The sequence below is a fragment of the Rhododendron vialii genome, chromosome 13a (genome assembly GCF_030253575.1).
Source record: "Rhododendron vialii isolate Sample 1 chromosome 13a, ASM3025357v1".
NCBI lineage: Eukaryota > Viridiplantae > Streptophyta > Magnoliopsida > Ericales > Ericaceae > Rhododendron > Rhododendron vialii.
In genome coordinates this window covers 13,994,893-14,009,535 of record NC_080569.1, presented here as the reverse complement: position 1 = coordinate 14,009,535, position 14,643 = coordinate 13,994,893, and the positions used below count along the sequence as shown (strand labels likewise).

The following is a 14,643-nucleotide window of genomic DNA, read 5'->3' as shown; positions in this document are numbered from 1 at the left end:
TGAAAGGTTCTAATGCATTGTACACGCTGTAGAGGCCGGTTTTGGCTTAAAGGGGTTCTTCTGACTAGAGCCGCGATATACCTCCCATTGCAACGCGTAGAGCAAAGCAATGGTCGAACGGTAGTACGACTCATCATCGTCCAAGGTTGTTGGGCGTTCGAGGACCCCGGGCTCCAATAAACTGTGCCGGTTACCCAAAACACCTCAACGGGGCTGACCAACCATCGATACGAACGGAGAATGCCGAAGAATGATCAAATGAGAGAGAAATGCAACGCTTTTGAAAACAAATGCCTTTTGAAGCTTGGCTCACTTTCGTTAATTGATATTTGGAGAAAACTACACAAGAGAACAATAGCAAAAAGCCCCAGTTCGGATTGGTCGGATGCTGAGATCCTGTTACGTTACCATTCCGTTCTTTAGCAGCGCGAAGCATACTGTTTTTGACAAGCTTTTGCGATTTGTTCAATTATGTATTAATCGCCAAATATTAATCAACGCAACGTCCCCAGCAGAGTCGCCACTGTGGGCACGCGCCCCGAAAGTTCCATTTGTGAGATCGGGCGCGGCCCCTTTTTGTTTTTGGAAAAGCGCGACGAAACGCCTCGATTCAGAGTCGCCACTCGGGTTTTAGCGGTGAAAGCACCCAAGGAACCGAACTCGAAAACGTTTGCCACGTTTGTTTGATTTTGAAAAGGCATAGACCGGTCCGTCGTCACCTTCGATATCTGAGGTTTGGGATCCATGTTACGAGAGGGGAAGGGTTTTATGGCACCCCTCTCGCCCAATCCGGAGATCGGTCTCTACTCGGGCATTTTATAAAACGTTTGCATTTCTCTCTCATTTGATCATTTTTTAGCCAGTTAGGGCGGGGGAACAGATAATGGGGATTAAAGCATTATAACAAGTTGTGATTTATGTGACAAAATGTTTATGAATGGCTTGATTGCAATGCTAAATATAGATTGAGAACAAGCACTGAGCAAACTGGACAAATTGCAGTACGCTGTCCCGCAGGGGCGTGAGCAAGTTCTACCAGCATGCACTGGCCAAGCCACTGCATGTTGATTTGACTTGCGCACGCCACAAGGAGACTGGCGTACTCCACTCATCTAATTTCACAGTCTTTGTTTGCAACCCTCTGGGCCCTGGAAAAGGACCAGCGCACACCCAGGACAAACCATGCAGTTAAATAAGCAGGATATATATATATATATATATATATATATATATATATATATATATATATATATATATATATATATATTTACAGACAGCTGGGATGGCTTGAAGCCATGAACATAGACAAGAAACCCCCTAAACAGAGTGGGGACAGAAAAGAGGCCAAAACTGAACTAAGATGCAAAGGCCAGCCACTGGATCCTAGCTTTAATTGCCGTACGCCAGTCATGGACTGCCGTACGCACGTTTGACCCTAATCCAGTGCTTGGCTTTTACATCATCTGGGCTCTGGAACATGACCAGAAGGGTCCCAGAGGCCTTCCAAACAGAAAAAGAATAGGCAATAACCTTTGTATCTCAACAGTTCTAAACATACAGAAAGCAATAAACCGGTTATTTAGCATGCAAGGGTGATTGACATAAAGATAGAACAAAAGGAATGACGATCCATGATCCCCACGCCAGTTGTGCTCGTACTGCCAAAACTGGCGTACGGCATAGGGTTACTGGCGTGCACCATGTTCGATCAGATACGATCGTCGTATTTTACCAGTTTGAGGCCAGGACTAGTATTACTTACTAGCCTGGGCCTCACTGGTTCCCCTCAGGGGCCAAAAACAGAAAGGGACACAAAGGTGGTATACCTTTTTGTTTGAGGATTGAAGGTGGTATTGAACCTTAAAGCTTGGTGATGGAGGTTTGATGGTGACTGGGTGACAGTGGGATGATGGAAGTGGACTGTTTTCTTTTCTCTTTCAATGGAAGAAAAAGAAATGGAGGGCAAGAAAGAAGGAAGGAGAGAGCTTCTTCTTCTTAATGAGGCCAACCCCTTGCAAATGAATGCAAGGGGGGTATTTATAGGGGAGAGAGAGACTGATATCAGTCTGGTCTAGGGCCTTGTTTGGCTGGTTAAGGCAAGGTTAGAGCCTCCCATGCATTAAATGCATGGGACTTGCCTTGATGGGGGGTGTAGGAGAGAGAGGGAACGTCTCTGCCGAGAGTAATCATCAGGGACGCTGTAGCCGACGTCAGGGTGGCACAAAAGTCCCGCCCAAGTTGCTGAATAAAGTTGATTTGACTGGATTTGACTGGCGTGCGCCACTATTAACTGGCGTGCGCCAGTAAAAGCTGGGCCACTGGTCGATGACTGACATGTGGCAGGTGACTGGCGTACGCCTCCAGGACACTGGCGTATGCCAATTGGGTTTTGCTGGGGCTGTTTGGCTCTGGTTTGAAGGGTTCGATATGGGCTTGAAAGAGGTTAAGGGCGCTAAAAGCTCAACCACACCTTGGTCCTTAAACTGTTTTCGACTAAAATCATCATTGGGGAGATAAAAAGATCGACAAATAACGTTATCTGGACAGTCCAGAATGGGGTGTCTACATCTATTTCTAGGTGATACTTTATAAGGACATAAAGAGTAGGCAAATTTTGTCTCTGTCTATAAGTCTGTTTACCTTGTAAAAGCGGCAAAATAAGTTCAACATATGTACAAATGTTCTACATTATTTTGGAATAAGTTTAAACCAAGCAAATATCTTTAGCCTATTAATCTATTCGGGGCATTAGAAGAAACAGATCACACAAACAAAACATCTTCGTCAGCTGTGACTCCATATTGTATAGGAAGAGTCAAGAAAATAAACCTAATTAAGAAAAGACAATAAGAAACTCGTGTGGGATAATCAACGGTGAAAGAAAGCTAATAGCCTAATATAGGCCAAGAAACGTATCGTCAGCTGTGGAATTGAAATCCACAATCATAGAAGAGAGAATCGAGAATAGGCCCCTTGTCATTTATTGTTTATGAAATCAATCTCCTAAACTGGAACATTAATGTATTTGTGATCAAGTTTTATCTCAAGTTTAGAACAAATATGACTTTTCAATCGATAATAATTTGAGTTGGGTGTGATAGTTTTACTATCCCTGAAATGTTAAGTAAGAGCTGCATATTGTGTGTAGGATTTCAAGTCTAGAGAAATTAGTGCTAATAAAGAATTTCAAGGCTGGGAAATCATATGTAAAGAATCAATATTCAAAGAAAATCCTAAATCTAAGCGTATGATGCTTGAATCTGGCCTAGAGCATCTCCAACAGCCGAATCAAAATTCTAAGCAAAATGGTGAGGAAAAGTGGAATTCTCTACTTAAGAGAGCCCTTAAAAGTTGGTACTATCCAACAGGCTACTCAAACCACATGACGGATCAAAAAAAAAAAAAACAACACACAATTTCATAATATATATATATATATATATGTGTGTGTGTGTGTGTGTATACACAAACATCAAAAATCCAAATTGACGAAGGAAGACAACGGAATAAACCTGATAGGCTAAGCTCCGGCAACAGCCTACCCAAGATCCTCCCTTCCTCATCCCTCCCCGGCGGCCCACAGATGCCGCCGATCGGAAAACCCAAACGCCATTTCTTTGATCACCAGATAAGCTTAAAAGGACAAATCGGAAAACCCAAAGGATTTTGGTGCCGTCGTCAAGTTGTTCGTTTCCACCGTCATCGTCGATTTTGCTGTCGCCGCTGCCGTCGTTGTTGGCGAGACGCCGACGCTCAGTAGCGGGGAAAGAGTGAGAGAGAGAGAGAGAGAAGCTCTGGGAGAGAGAGAATCCGCGTGAACTGGAGTATTTTGCAGGCGAATTACTAATCGCCCCCCCGTGTCAGACACCCCCCCCCCCTCCACGGGTTACCTCTTCCCCCTTTTACCCCCGACCCCACCACCCCTTAAACCGAAGCTCTGGGAGAGAGAGAATCCGCGTGAACTGGAGTATTTTGCAGGCGAATTACTAATCGCCCCCGTGTCAGCCAACCCCCCCCTCCCCCCCCCCCCCCACCACCACCCACCACACGGGTTACCTCTTCTCCCTTTTACCCCTGACCCCACCACCCCTTAAACCGAACAGTAATGCTACACGCACAGCAAATGTGCACAGATTTTATGCACAGATTTTTTGTGGGGCCCACTACGGGTCCCACACAAATAATCCGAGCCGTTCATTAAATGTAAAACATTTTTTCAAGGGCCCCCGCTAAAAATCAGCTCAATCCGATATCTATAAGTGTTTGATTCAATCATTTAACTTTTCATTATCCTGAGATTCGAATGAAAAGTTAAATGATTGAATCAAGTTTCTATGAGTATCGCATAGAAACTTGATTCAATCATTTAACTTTTCATTCGAATCTCAGGATAATGAAAAGTTAAATGATTGAATCAAACACTTATAGATATCGGATTGAGCTGATTTTTAGCGGGGACCCTTGAAAAAATGTTTTACATTTAATGAACGGCTCGGATTATTTGTGTGGGACCCGTAGTGGGCCCCACAAAAAATCTGTGCACAAAATCTGTGCACATTTGCTGTGCGTGTAGCATTACTGTAAACCGAAAATGGCCCAAATATATCCGAACTCATTTTCTGTTATTTTTTTATTTAATTAATAATATTTATAATCTGTATCCTTTTTCTTTTTTATTTACTTAAAATTATTTTAGTGTTTCCATTTTCAATCCGGTTGAATCAGAGAAAAGATCTTATTTGTTTTATCATTTTATCTTTAACGGTCATAATAAATTTTTGATCTCATAGTATCAAATATCTCTTAGGGCTAACCAACAAGAGCCCTAAAGTCAAAATTTAATTATGGTCATTTAGAATAAAATGATCAAAAAACTAAAATCTTTCCACATGTTCAAACAAATTGAAATTTGGAATACTTAACTTTTTAAACTATATTTTTAAATATATAAACTGTCTAAAAAGGTTAAAAAAATTAAGTGTTTCAAATTTCAATCTATTTGAACTGGTGGAAAGATTTTAGTTTTTTTTATTATTTTATCATAAATGGTCATAATTAAATTTTAACTCTAAGGCTCTCGTTGATTAGGTCTAAGAAAGTCATAGAATCAAATATCTCTTAGGATTAATCAACGAGAGCCCTAAAGTTAAAATTTAATTATGGCCATTTAGGATAAAATGATCAGGAAACTAAAATTTCTCCACCTGTTCAAACAGATTGAAATTTGGAACACTTAATTTTTAACTATATTTTTAATATATAAACTGTTTAAAAAGGTTTTAAAAAATTAAGTGCTCCAAATTTCAATTCGTTTGAACCGGTGGAAAGATTTTAGTTTCCTTATCATTTTATCCTAAATAGCAATAATTAAATTTTAACTCTAAGGCTCTCGTTGATCAGCCCTAAGAGATATTTGATTCTGCGAAGCCAAAAATTCATTATGACCATTGAAGATAAAATGATAAAAAAAATAAGATCTTTCTACCGATTCAACCGGATTGAAAATCGAAACATTTAAATAATTTTATATAAATAAAAAAGAAAAAATAAAGAGTATAGACATTATTAATTAAATAAAGCAAAAAAAAAAAGCTCGAATAATTGGTTCTGCAACTTAAATTGCAGGTGATTGCTTCAACGTTTCTTGCAGGTGATTGCTTCAAGGTTGCAGGTAATTGGTTCTGCAACTTAAGCAGATGATTGCTTCAACGTTGCTTGCAGGTGATTGCTTCAAGGTTGTAGGTACTTGGTTCAAAGTTGAACTTGCAACATTGATAGGATTGTTGCATATTGCAACAATTCGACAGAACGTTGGCCTATATATTCAGTTGTCTATATATTCACTTCTATATGCCTTGGTCTATATATTCATACTTACTCTCATTCACCACATCATCACAATTTTCCTCTATTTTGATTTCATTTTCGTAATTCATAAAAGAACATTATGGATCAGTACAATTTTTCATTTTCGGAAAGTTGGTCAGTTGGGAACGATGTTCCTTGTGGGGAGAGCAGCTCCTACGTTGGGCGTGATTACACAGCAGAATTTACGACTGATCAGGTTAGTTATTAATGTTGTTATTATACATATTTGTTACATATTTTTGTTAATGTTGTATGCATCTCGATAGAAAACATCGATCGGAAGCCCACAAGCTAAGTAGCACGCAGAACAAGAATAAACATGGAATTATTAGGTCCATAAATAAAATACTAGGAATTAGATCCGTAAATAAAATACTCCAGTAATCAAGCAATTCTTACTTTTTTTGAAGCAAACAGATATAATATGTGTTGAAATGAAATGCGAGACTTTGGTGACACGTGGGTGCTGATTTGTGTAGCTAGTGTGAAATGCGAGACTTTCTTTTTTTCGATCAAATAAAAGGGCAGTATGAGTGTTTTATTTTCAACCCATATTTCTTTATCACACTTTTCTTAAAAATGTGATCTTTTTAATTTTTTGAGTGTTATCTTTATCTATTATTCTAGAAGTGAAAAATGCAGAAAAAGTATCCGCCACAATGAATTGAAATCTTTAAACCAAGCCATATTGTAGTAGTATTGGAACGTTTTTTAAAGTGTATAAGAAATGTTGCTGTTCTACACAACACACATCCTCCTTGGAAGTGTGTTTTTTTCCCCTGTAAATTAACTTCTGTACCAAAACAGTAAAATAGCATACGGACAGGCCCCTATGAGCCAAAGAAAATCCCCCCGCCAAACGGAACAATCAATTCTTAATCATGTTTCAAGCATACTAGCTTCCCACGTGCACACACCTTCACTTATATGCCACCTAAAGCTTATATGCAAGAATCCATATTTTTAATATACGGGATATTACATTAAGCTTATACGTATTAATTTTTTTTGTTATAGATATTTGAAACTAGAGTTGTCATTAGGGCTGTCCAGCCACCCGACCCGACCGACCACCCGACCGACCACGACCCGAAAAGTAAAGCAACGGACGGGTTGAAACATAACACTCAGTCGAGTTCGGGTTTAATTTTGTGGACCCGACCAACAGTCGGTCGGGTTTCGGGTTACTGATTATAAATGTCGGGTCACCCGACCCGACCGAATTACACACTATATTAAAAAAGTTTTTACAGTCATACATCATTTAGGGTTCTTTGAGGTCTCTCATTTCTCTCCGCCCCACCTCGGCACCCCCACCCCACCCCACCCCCAGCCCCAGGCAGGCAACCAGACCCAGGCAATCGGCGACCAGACTGGCCGGAGAAACCAAAGTCAGATCCTTCTCTAAGTTCTCTCCAGTCTCCAGTCTCCACCCTCGGTCCCTCGCTACTGATCGAAGACGAAACCCCGCCTCTCCTCCTCTCCCTAAATTGCCTCACCTCTCGGCCCTCACTCGAAATCGAGATTCGAGACCTACTACGGTCTACAGTGTACGTCTGTGTCTCTCTCTCTCTCTCTCTCTCTCTCTCTCTCTGATTTTGTCTAGGACCCGACTGTGATTCTCTCTATGTGTGTGTGTGATTTTGTTTACGACTGTGATTTTGTACGAGTACTCAAAATGATCAAGTTTATATTTTGACAGAAATTCACCAGTCCGGATATTTGGGAAAAAGTCAAGTTTAATATTTGGGAATTAATTTCCGCTCCCATTTTTTGATAATCTTCCAAGTCGAGTCCATCAAGCAACTCCCACCCGGATACAGTGAGAGTCTGCGAAGTCACCGGGACACCTAATAGCTGTTCTATTATCTGTTTGATTTCAAGAATTGTTTGTTGCAGACTCACCTCAGTATGTACTTGGATCGAACTTCTGAAAGACTTAAAAAACTAACTAGTGCTTGTTAAATCGCATGCAGGGGACACTAACTCTGAGCCTTTCTGGTCATGTGCAATTACCCATTGGATGAAGTTTTGAAGTAGTAAAAGTCATGCATAGAGAATGAATGAATATTACTATCACTCTAGGTGTGTGTGTTGTGTTCATTTTTTGCTAATTTATTTCTGGATTAGTTTCTTACAGTTTACAGAGGAGCATCGTTGTTGCTGTCTGCTTCTTTGCAGAATGCTTTACTACAAAATTATAAAAGTGATTGGTATTAAGCTATTAAGCGCAATTTGGATAAATAGAATGTAACATTTTTTGCGGACTCATCAACATGAAAATTATGTTAAACTCAAATTCCCAATGAAAACAGCTAAGGGATCAAAGAGATCTCATGCAGTCCATTTCTAATTTTTATGACTGTTATTTTGTTCTCTGCTGATAGATGTTCATGTTTGTACATCAGTTCATGTTTGTATTGTTGTGTTGCAGTGCTGCCTATTAATCGAATCAGTGTTGCCTATTCAAGTTTGTTTAAAAATTTAACTAATTGACAACCATCTGATCGTCACACTTGATTGTTGTAGGTGATGGATCCAGTTTTTGATTTCTATCCTGGTGGGGAACTTGAGGATGATGAGGTAGATGCTGAAGAAGTTGAACTTGGAGGTAATTCTAATCCTCTTGTATCTACCGATGCCGATATTGTCGAAGTTCAAGATGATACAATAGTTGAAGTTGGAGAAAATAGACCGAAAAGAAAGCTTCCACCACAAGCGGCTAAACCTAAAAAAGAGAGATATAGGTCTCCTGCCTGGGATCACTTCAATGAAATTAAAGAGGGGGGAGTTACCAAATGGGCTGAGTGTAAGTATTGCAAGAAACAATATAAGGCTGAAAGTAAAAAACATGGCGTTAGTAATTTGAAAGCTCATATCCCTACTTGCCCGTTATATCCTAATAGAGACCAACATGGACAACAAAACCTTTCATTCAAACCCGCAGATGGGGGCGGTGTTGACGTTGTCACTCATGTTTTTTCTTTTGACGATTGTAAGAGAGCTCTTGCCGAAATGGTCATCATTGATGAACTACCCTTTAGGTTCGTTGAGGGGATTGGGTTTAGAAGGTTTTGTAAGGTCATGCAACCGAAGTTCTCACCGGTCCCTTCTCGCCAAACGATAACTAGAAAGGTTGGTGCAATTCATAACCATGAGAGGGGAAAACTAAAAAAATTATTGAAGGGTCGTAGGATTTGCCTCACCACTGATACATGGACATCAATTCAAAATCTTAACTACATGTGTCTCACCGCACACTTCATTGATGATGATTGGAAGTTGCAAAAGAGAATTTTAAACTTTTGTCAAGTTGTAAATCATAAGGGAGAGACCATTGGCAAGAAGATTGAATCTTTGTTGCTTGACTGGAACGTTGATGGTATTTTTACGTTGACGGTAGATAATGCTAGTTCGAACGACACGGCTATTAAGTTCTTGAAAAGGAAAACAAAGGATTGGAAACGGACAATCTTGGATCATGATTATTTGCATGTACGATGTTGTGCACACATTTTAAATCTTATTGTGGTTGAGGGGTTGAAAGACAAGAATGAGAGTATTCTCCGTGTTCGTGATGTTGTGAGGTATGTGAGATCTTCTCCACAAAGATTGGAGAGTTTTAAGAAGTGTGTGGAGAAGGAGAAAATTGTTTCAAACCAAACTGTGTGTCTTGATGTGTGTACTCGGTGGAATTCCACTTACTTGATGTTAGAAGTAGCCGTCAAGTTTGAGAAGGCATTCCAAAGAATGGCGGAGGAAGACAGTGGTTTCAAAATTTTTTTTGGCATAAAGGAAGGCGATGATGGGGAGCTTGTGTCATTTGAGGGTGGGGAGACCATAGAGTTGGTTAGTGAGAGTGGCCAAGTTAGGAGCCATAGGGTCCAAAGAATTCCAACGAAGCTTGATTGGAAGAATTGTACGATGTTTACTAAGTTCTTGAAACTTTTCTATGATGCAACCAAGAAATTGTCGGCTTCTTTTTTTGTCACATCCAATGTGTTCTTTGATGAGATGTATAATGTTGAAGTAAAAATAGAGAAGTTAATTGCCAACAATGATCCTCTCTTGTCTAAAATGGCATTTGACATGAAAAAAAAATTTGACACGTATTGGGGGAAGGGAGATAGATTCAATTTCTTACTTTATGTGGCGGTGGTACTAGATCCCCGGTTTAAGTTAAGGTGGGTAAAGTTTTGCTATATAAAAACCAAAGGGAAGGAGGTGGCCGAGCAAATGGAGAAACGTGTGAAGGGAGTTTTGGACAAGTTGTATGATGCTTATGCGAACGAGGGTGAAGTTAGAGTTCAAGTGGCAAGTGCAACACCGAGTGTAGTGATGGATGAGGATTGTGATGATCGGTTGAGTTTAGCAAGTGAATTTGACACTTACTTGGAGCAAGAGTATTCTAGTGTTTGTTCGTCGGAGGTAGACAAGTATGTGAATGATTTGTGTGAACGTAAGGATATTCCGGATTTTGATATCCTTTTATGGTGGAAGAACAATTCCAACAAGTATCCGATCTTGTCCCAAGTAGCGCGTGATGTATTAGCTATGCCCGTGTCTACCGTTGCTTCCGAGTCGGCCTTTAGTACGGGTGGTCGCATACTTGATCCATTTCGAAGTTCACTCTCACCGTCAATGGTCGAGACTCTTCTATGCACCCAAAATTGGCTTCTAAGCACGGTTCCAATCTCTCTTCGACAAGCTATGGATAAAGTTGAAGATCTTGAACGAGGTAATTTAATGTGAACTTGATAGTTGTTTGGCATTGTCGCTAGTATTTAACTATTTACATTGTATTAAATTCAATTTCTGTTTTTTTTCCAGAAATCTTAGGAAATGATGCTAGTTCGGAAGTTCCTAAGGATTGAGTGATGTGGCTTTGGATGTTGGTAAAATATTTAAAGTTAAATGTTATTTTGTGATCTTTGGAGTTTTTTATTCTCATATATTTTTTATTTGTATGTAACAGGTTTGGACACATGGAAGGGAGATGAGCAGTTTTTTTTTTTTTTTTTACAGTTTCATTAGTTGTGACTTCACTGACTTTTAAACTTTAGAACTTGTAATATCTGGTGGTTTGGAAAACTTGTAATCTGTTGGTTGGTGGACTGGTGGCGGTGAACTTGTAATCTCGTTTTGGTGTTTTCTGTTTTGTTTTTGTTAGTGATTATGGTGTGCTAGCTGGAAATGATATGGTGTGCTATGGCTTCTAATCTGCTTAGGGTTTTTGTTAATGATTGTGGCTGGAAATGTTAGTGATTGTGTCTAAGTGAGATATTGTTTGTTGCTGCCTTGTTGAGTTGCTGGAAGCCTGGAAAATTGGAAATGGAACTGGTCCAACTGGAATCGGAAAGTTGGAAAATTGGAAATGTTATGGTGCTGGACTGTTGGTCCTGCTGCAAAATTGGGAAATGTTAAAATATGGCCCAAAACGTGGATATGGGGCATTGGGCCTGATTGGGCCTGTTGGAAAAGTGAAAAACAAAGTCCAAAGTAATTAACAACTAACAAGTCAGTCAAAAAATGGCCCAATCAAAATGGTTAAGCCCAAGATAAAAAGGCCCCACAAAAGCCCAATCTGACAATCCGACCGAACCCGACCCGAAATGGTTAACGGTCGGATCAGTGCAAACCTGACAATTGTTTCGGTCGGATGCGGGTGAGAAATCTGTTATCCGACCATATGTCGGGTCGGGTCTAACCCGACCCGAACCCGACCACATCCGACCCGTGGACAGCCCTAGTTGTCATGGTAGATTGGGCGCGGAGAGTTGGCAAGAAAAATGGTTTTGTGATTGTTATAAGTAAATCTGCTAGTATAAAGGGCAACAAGATGCCAAAGTGCATTCTTATTTGTGAAAGGGGAGGATTGTATAGACCGCCATTGGAAGGGCATTCAATGCAAAGGATTACTGGAACTAAGAAATGTGATTGTCCGTTTAAGCTGCAAGGTGTACCACAACCTCCAGACGGTGTCATGTGGAGTTTGAAAGTTGTTAAAGGTTTTCATAACCATGAACTAGCGGAAAGTTTTGAGGGACATGAGTACCCGTCAAGGTTGACCCCAATCCAGCAGCAATTAGTTCGTGACATGTCTAGCAGCACCGCACCTCGAGAAATTCTTAATTTGCTGAGACTACAAGACTCGTCAATTAGTACAGAAATTAGGAGTATTTACAATGTGAAGGCACAGTATAAGAAAGAGCAACTGGGGGGTCTATCTCCTATTGGGTACATCTTGAATGAATTAAACGAGAAAAATTACATTTACAACTATCTTACAAATGAACACACCAATGAAATCACAGATATTCTTTGGGTTCATCCTACAAGCCTGGAGCTATCTGTCAATTTTTCGTCCGTATTGATTATTGATGCGATGTATAAGAGTAATGAGTATCGAATTCCACTCTTGGAAGTTGTGGGTATCACATCCACAATGAAAACTTACTCTCTTATGTTTGCATATTTGAATAATGAGACAAAAGAGCGACTGATATGGGCATTGGATACTTTAAAGAGATGGATGGTTGGAAAAGGGGCAGCGTTGCCATCAGTGGTTGTTTCAGATAGGGATCTGGCACTTCTTGGCGCCATTGAAATATGTTTCTCCTTGGCACATCACATCCTTTGTATTTGGCACATAAACCAGTGTGCAATGAAGAAGTGCAGCCCTATGCTTGGTACGAGGTGGGACGAGTTTTCCGAGGCATGGCAGTTGCTTATTCATTCATCGACACCAATGTCTTTGCAACAAAGGTGGAATGCCATGTGCGGAAACTTTGAGCAATACTCTAATGCCATACAATACCTTTGGGATATATGGTTGGGTCCTTACAAAGAGCGATTTGTTGCAGCATATATAAACCAGTTTATTCACCTCGGGAGCAATTCAAGCCAAAGGTAACTTTCCTATAGTCATTGAATGTTTACTGTTCTACACTAACGAATACGTTATGTAACTTTCCTATTTAACACAGTGTATTATTAAATTGCAGGGCAGAGTCTGCGCATGCGAGACTCAAACGATACTTGGGAGATACCATGTCCTCGCTTCAAACATCTTTTCAGAAAATAGAAAAGATGTTGACCAGTCAATTCGGGGATATTCAGGGGTCGTTCCAAAAATCTCTCAACATTCCACGACACATATATCTACATGAAGGCATTTATAGTGAAATCAGAGGTCGCATTTCATTACAGGCAATGGACTTGATCCATAAGCAGGCACAGCGCACTGATAACAAAGCCGGCCTTTGCTTTTGTAAAATCAAAAGGACACACGGATTGCCATGCTTTCATGATATTGCAATTTACCGTTCTGTGGATAGACCAATTCCGCTAAGCTCTATCCACCGTCACTGGAGTACGTTGTCCATGCACGCCCAGAGGCATACTAACGAGGGAGCACGATCCGACAGGGCAGCTCAGCTTATTGAAAGATTAAATGAAATGGATTCCAACAGTCGAGAGTCTATGATGGACAGGTTTCTCGATATGGCGGATCCATCTCGTTGCACAGTTCGACCCCCATCATACAACACAGAACACAGGGGGTCGACCTACAAGCAGAGATGAGCAAAATAGAGGTCACATACCTTCCTTCACAGTATCCACTTCAGAATCTCGGGCCTCACGTATTCCAACATCGCGAAGGAGCAATGGGAGGGATCACCTCGTTGACAAATTTCCTCAGCAGTATCAGCGTTATATTTCCCACTGTGTTGACGTTCGACCTGACGGTCATTGTGGCTTCAGGGCGTTAGCTGCGCAACTCGATCTATGGTTCTGAAGATGAATGGGCTCAAGTACGACATGACCTTATCCAAGAGATTGAACAAAATTGGGTCCTGTACAATCAGCTTTATCCAGAACGTAATTATGTATCTCAGGTGCTACAAAGACGTCGTTGCTTTCAGCCATCGGCACCAGAGGATCATTGGATGGATTCTATATCATTGGGACTTGTTATCGCATCAATGTACAACGTTGTACTGCATACATTCGATATGATTGCTTTGAGTTGTTTCATTCACTTGCCGTTGAGCTCACATCCAGTTCCATTCGCAGCGCGCACACATATAGCTATTGGCCGTGTTAATGGCAATCACTTTGTACAAATTTTCCTATACCGTCATTACCCTGTACCACCCATCATCGTATGGTGGAGGCCAAATGCATCAAATGAAGCACATGGATGGGCTCATCCTTATAAAGCACACCTCCAATTGTGGTACGAAGTAATGCAAATAGATCCACCGGGACAACGACCACAATTTGGCGGAAATATTGACTAAATTTGTGTATTTATTTATGTTCATGTATTGGTTCTATATACTCAATTGTAATTAAATGAAGTTTGATTTTAGTTTGCATTTATGACTGTTCACAGAAATATAAAGTAAATTTAAGTGGATTCAACATACATAATTTACTTGAAAACTCAAATATAGAAGTTTTAAAAAAATGACGAATAAAAAAATAAAAACAAATAGTTAATATATTGGGCCCAAAAAATCATTTAATTTAAACACATTATTTCATATTCAATATTAGACTTGTTTGATAGGTTTCGTTGAATAGATTTCAAATATATAAAATTTATTTAAAAAAATACGTGATTTCAACAACTTCGAACAGTTTATATATTAAAAAGTATGGTTAAAAAATTAAGTGTTCCAAATTTCAATCCGTTTGAACCGGTGGAAAGATTTATTTTTCTGATCATTTTATTCTAAATAGTCATATTTAAATTTTGACTCTAGAACT

The 14,643-nt window shown here is 39.9% G+C and overlaps 1 protein-coding gene and 1 pseudogene across 1 annotated transcript; both read left to right on the top strand.

The window, feature by feature from the left end:
* LOC131313894 (uncharacterized) overlaps positions 1–14,643 on the top strand; it is a 105,309-nt pseudogene that overhangs the window by 17,773 nt on the left and 72,893 nt on the right.
* LOC131313728 (uncharacterized) lies at positions 12,270–13,633 on the top strand. The gene is made up of 2 exons (XM_058342205.1): positions 12,270–12,777; positions 12,873–13,633. The coding sequence occupies exons 1-2, from the start codon at positions 12,314–12,316 to the stop codon at positions 13,450–13,452; spliced, it is 1,044 nt and encodes a 347-aa protein (XP_058198188.1). The 5' UTR covers positions 12,270–12,313; the 3' UTR covers positions 13,453–13,633.

Coding starts and splice junctions, on each gene's coding strand:
- LOC131313728 (XM_058342205.1), top strand. CDS start 12,314: ATGAAAACTTACTCTCTTATGTTTGCATATTTGAATAATGAGACAAAA. Junction 12,778..12,872: donor GGGAGCAATTCAAGCCAAAG/GTAACTTTCCTA, acceptor ATTAAATTGCAG/GGCAGAGTCTGCGCATGCGA.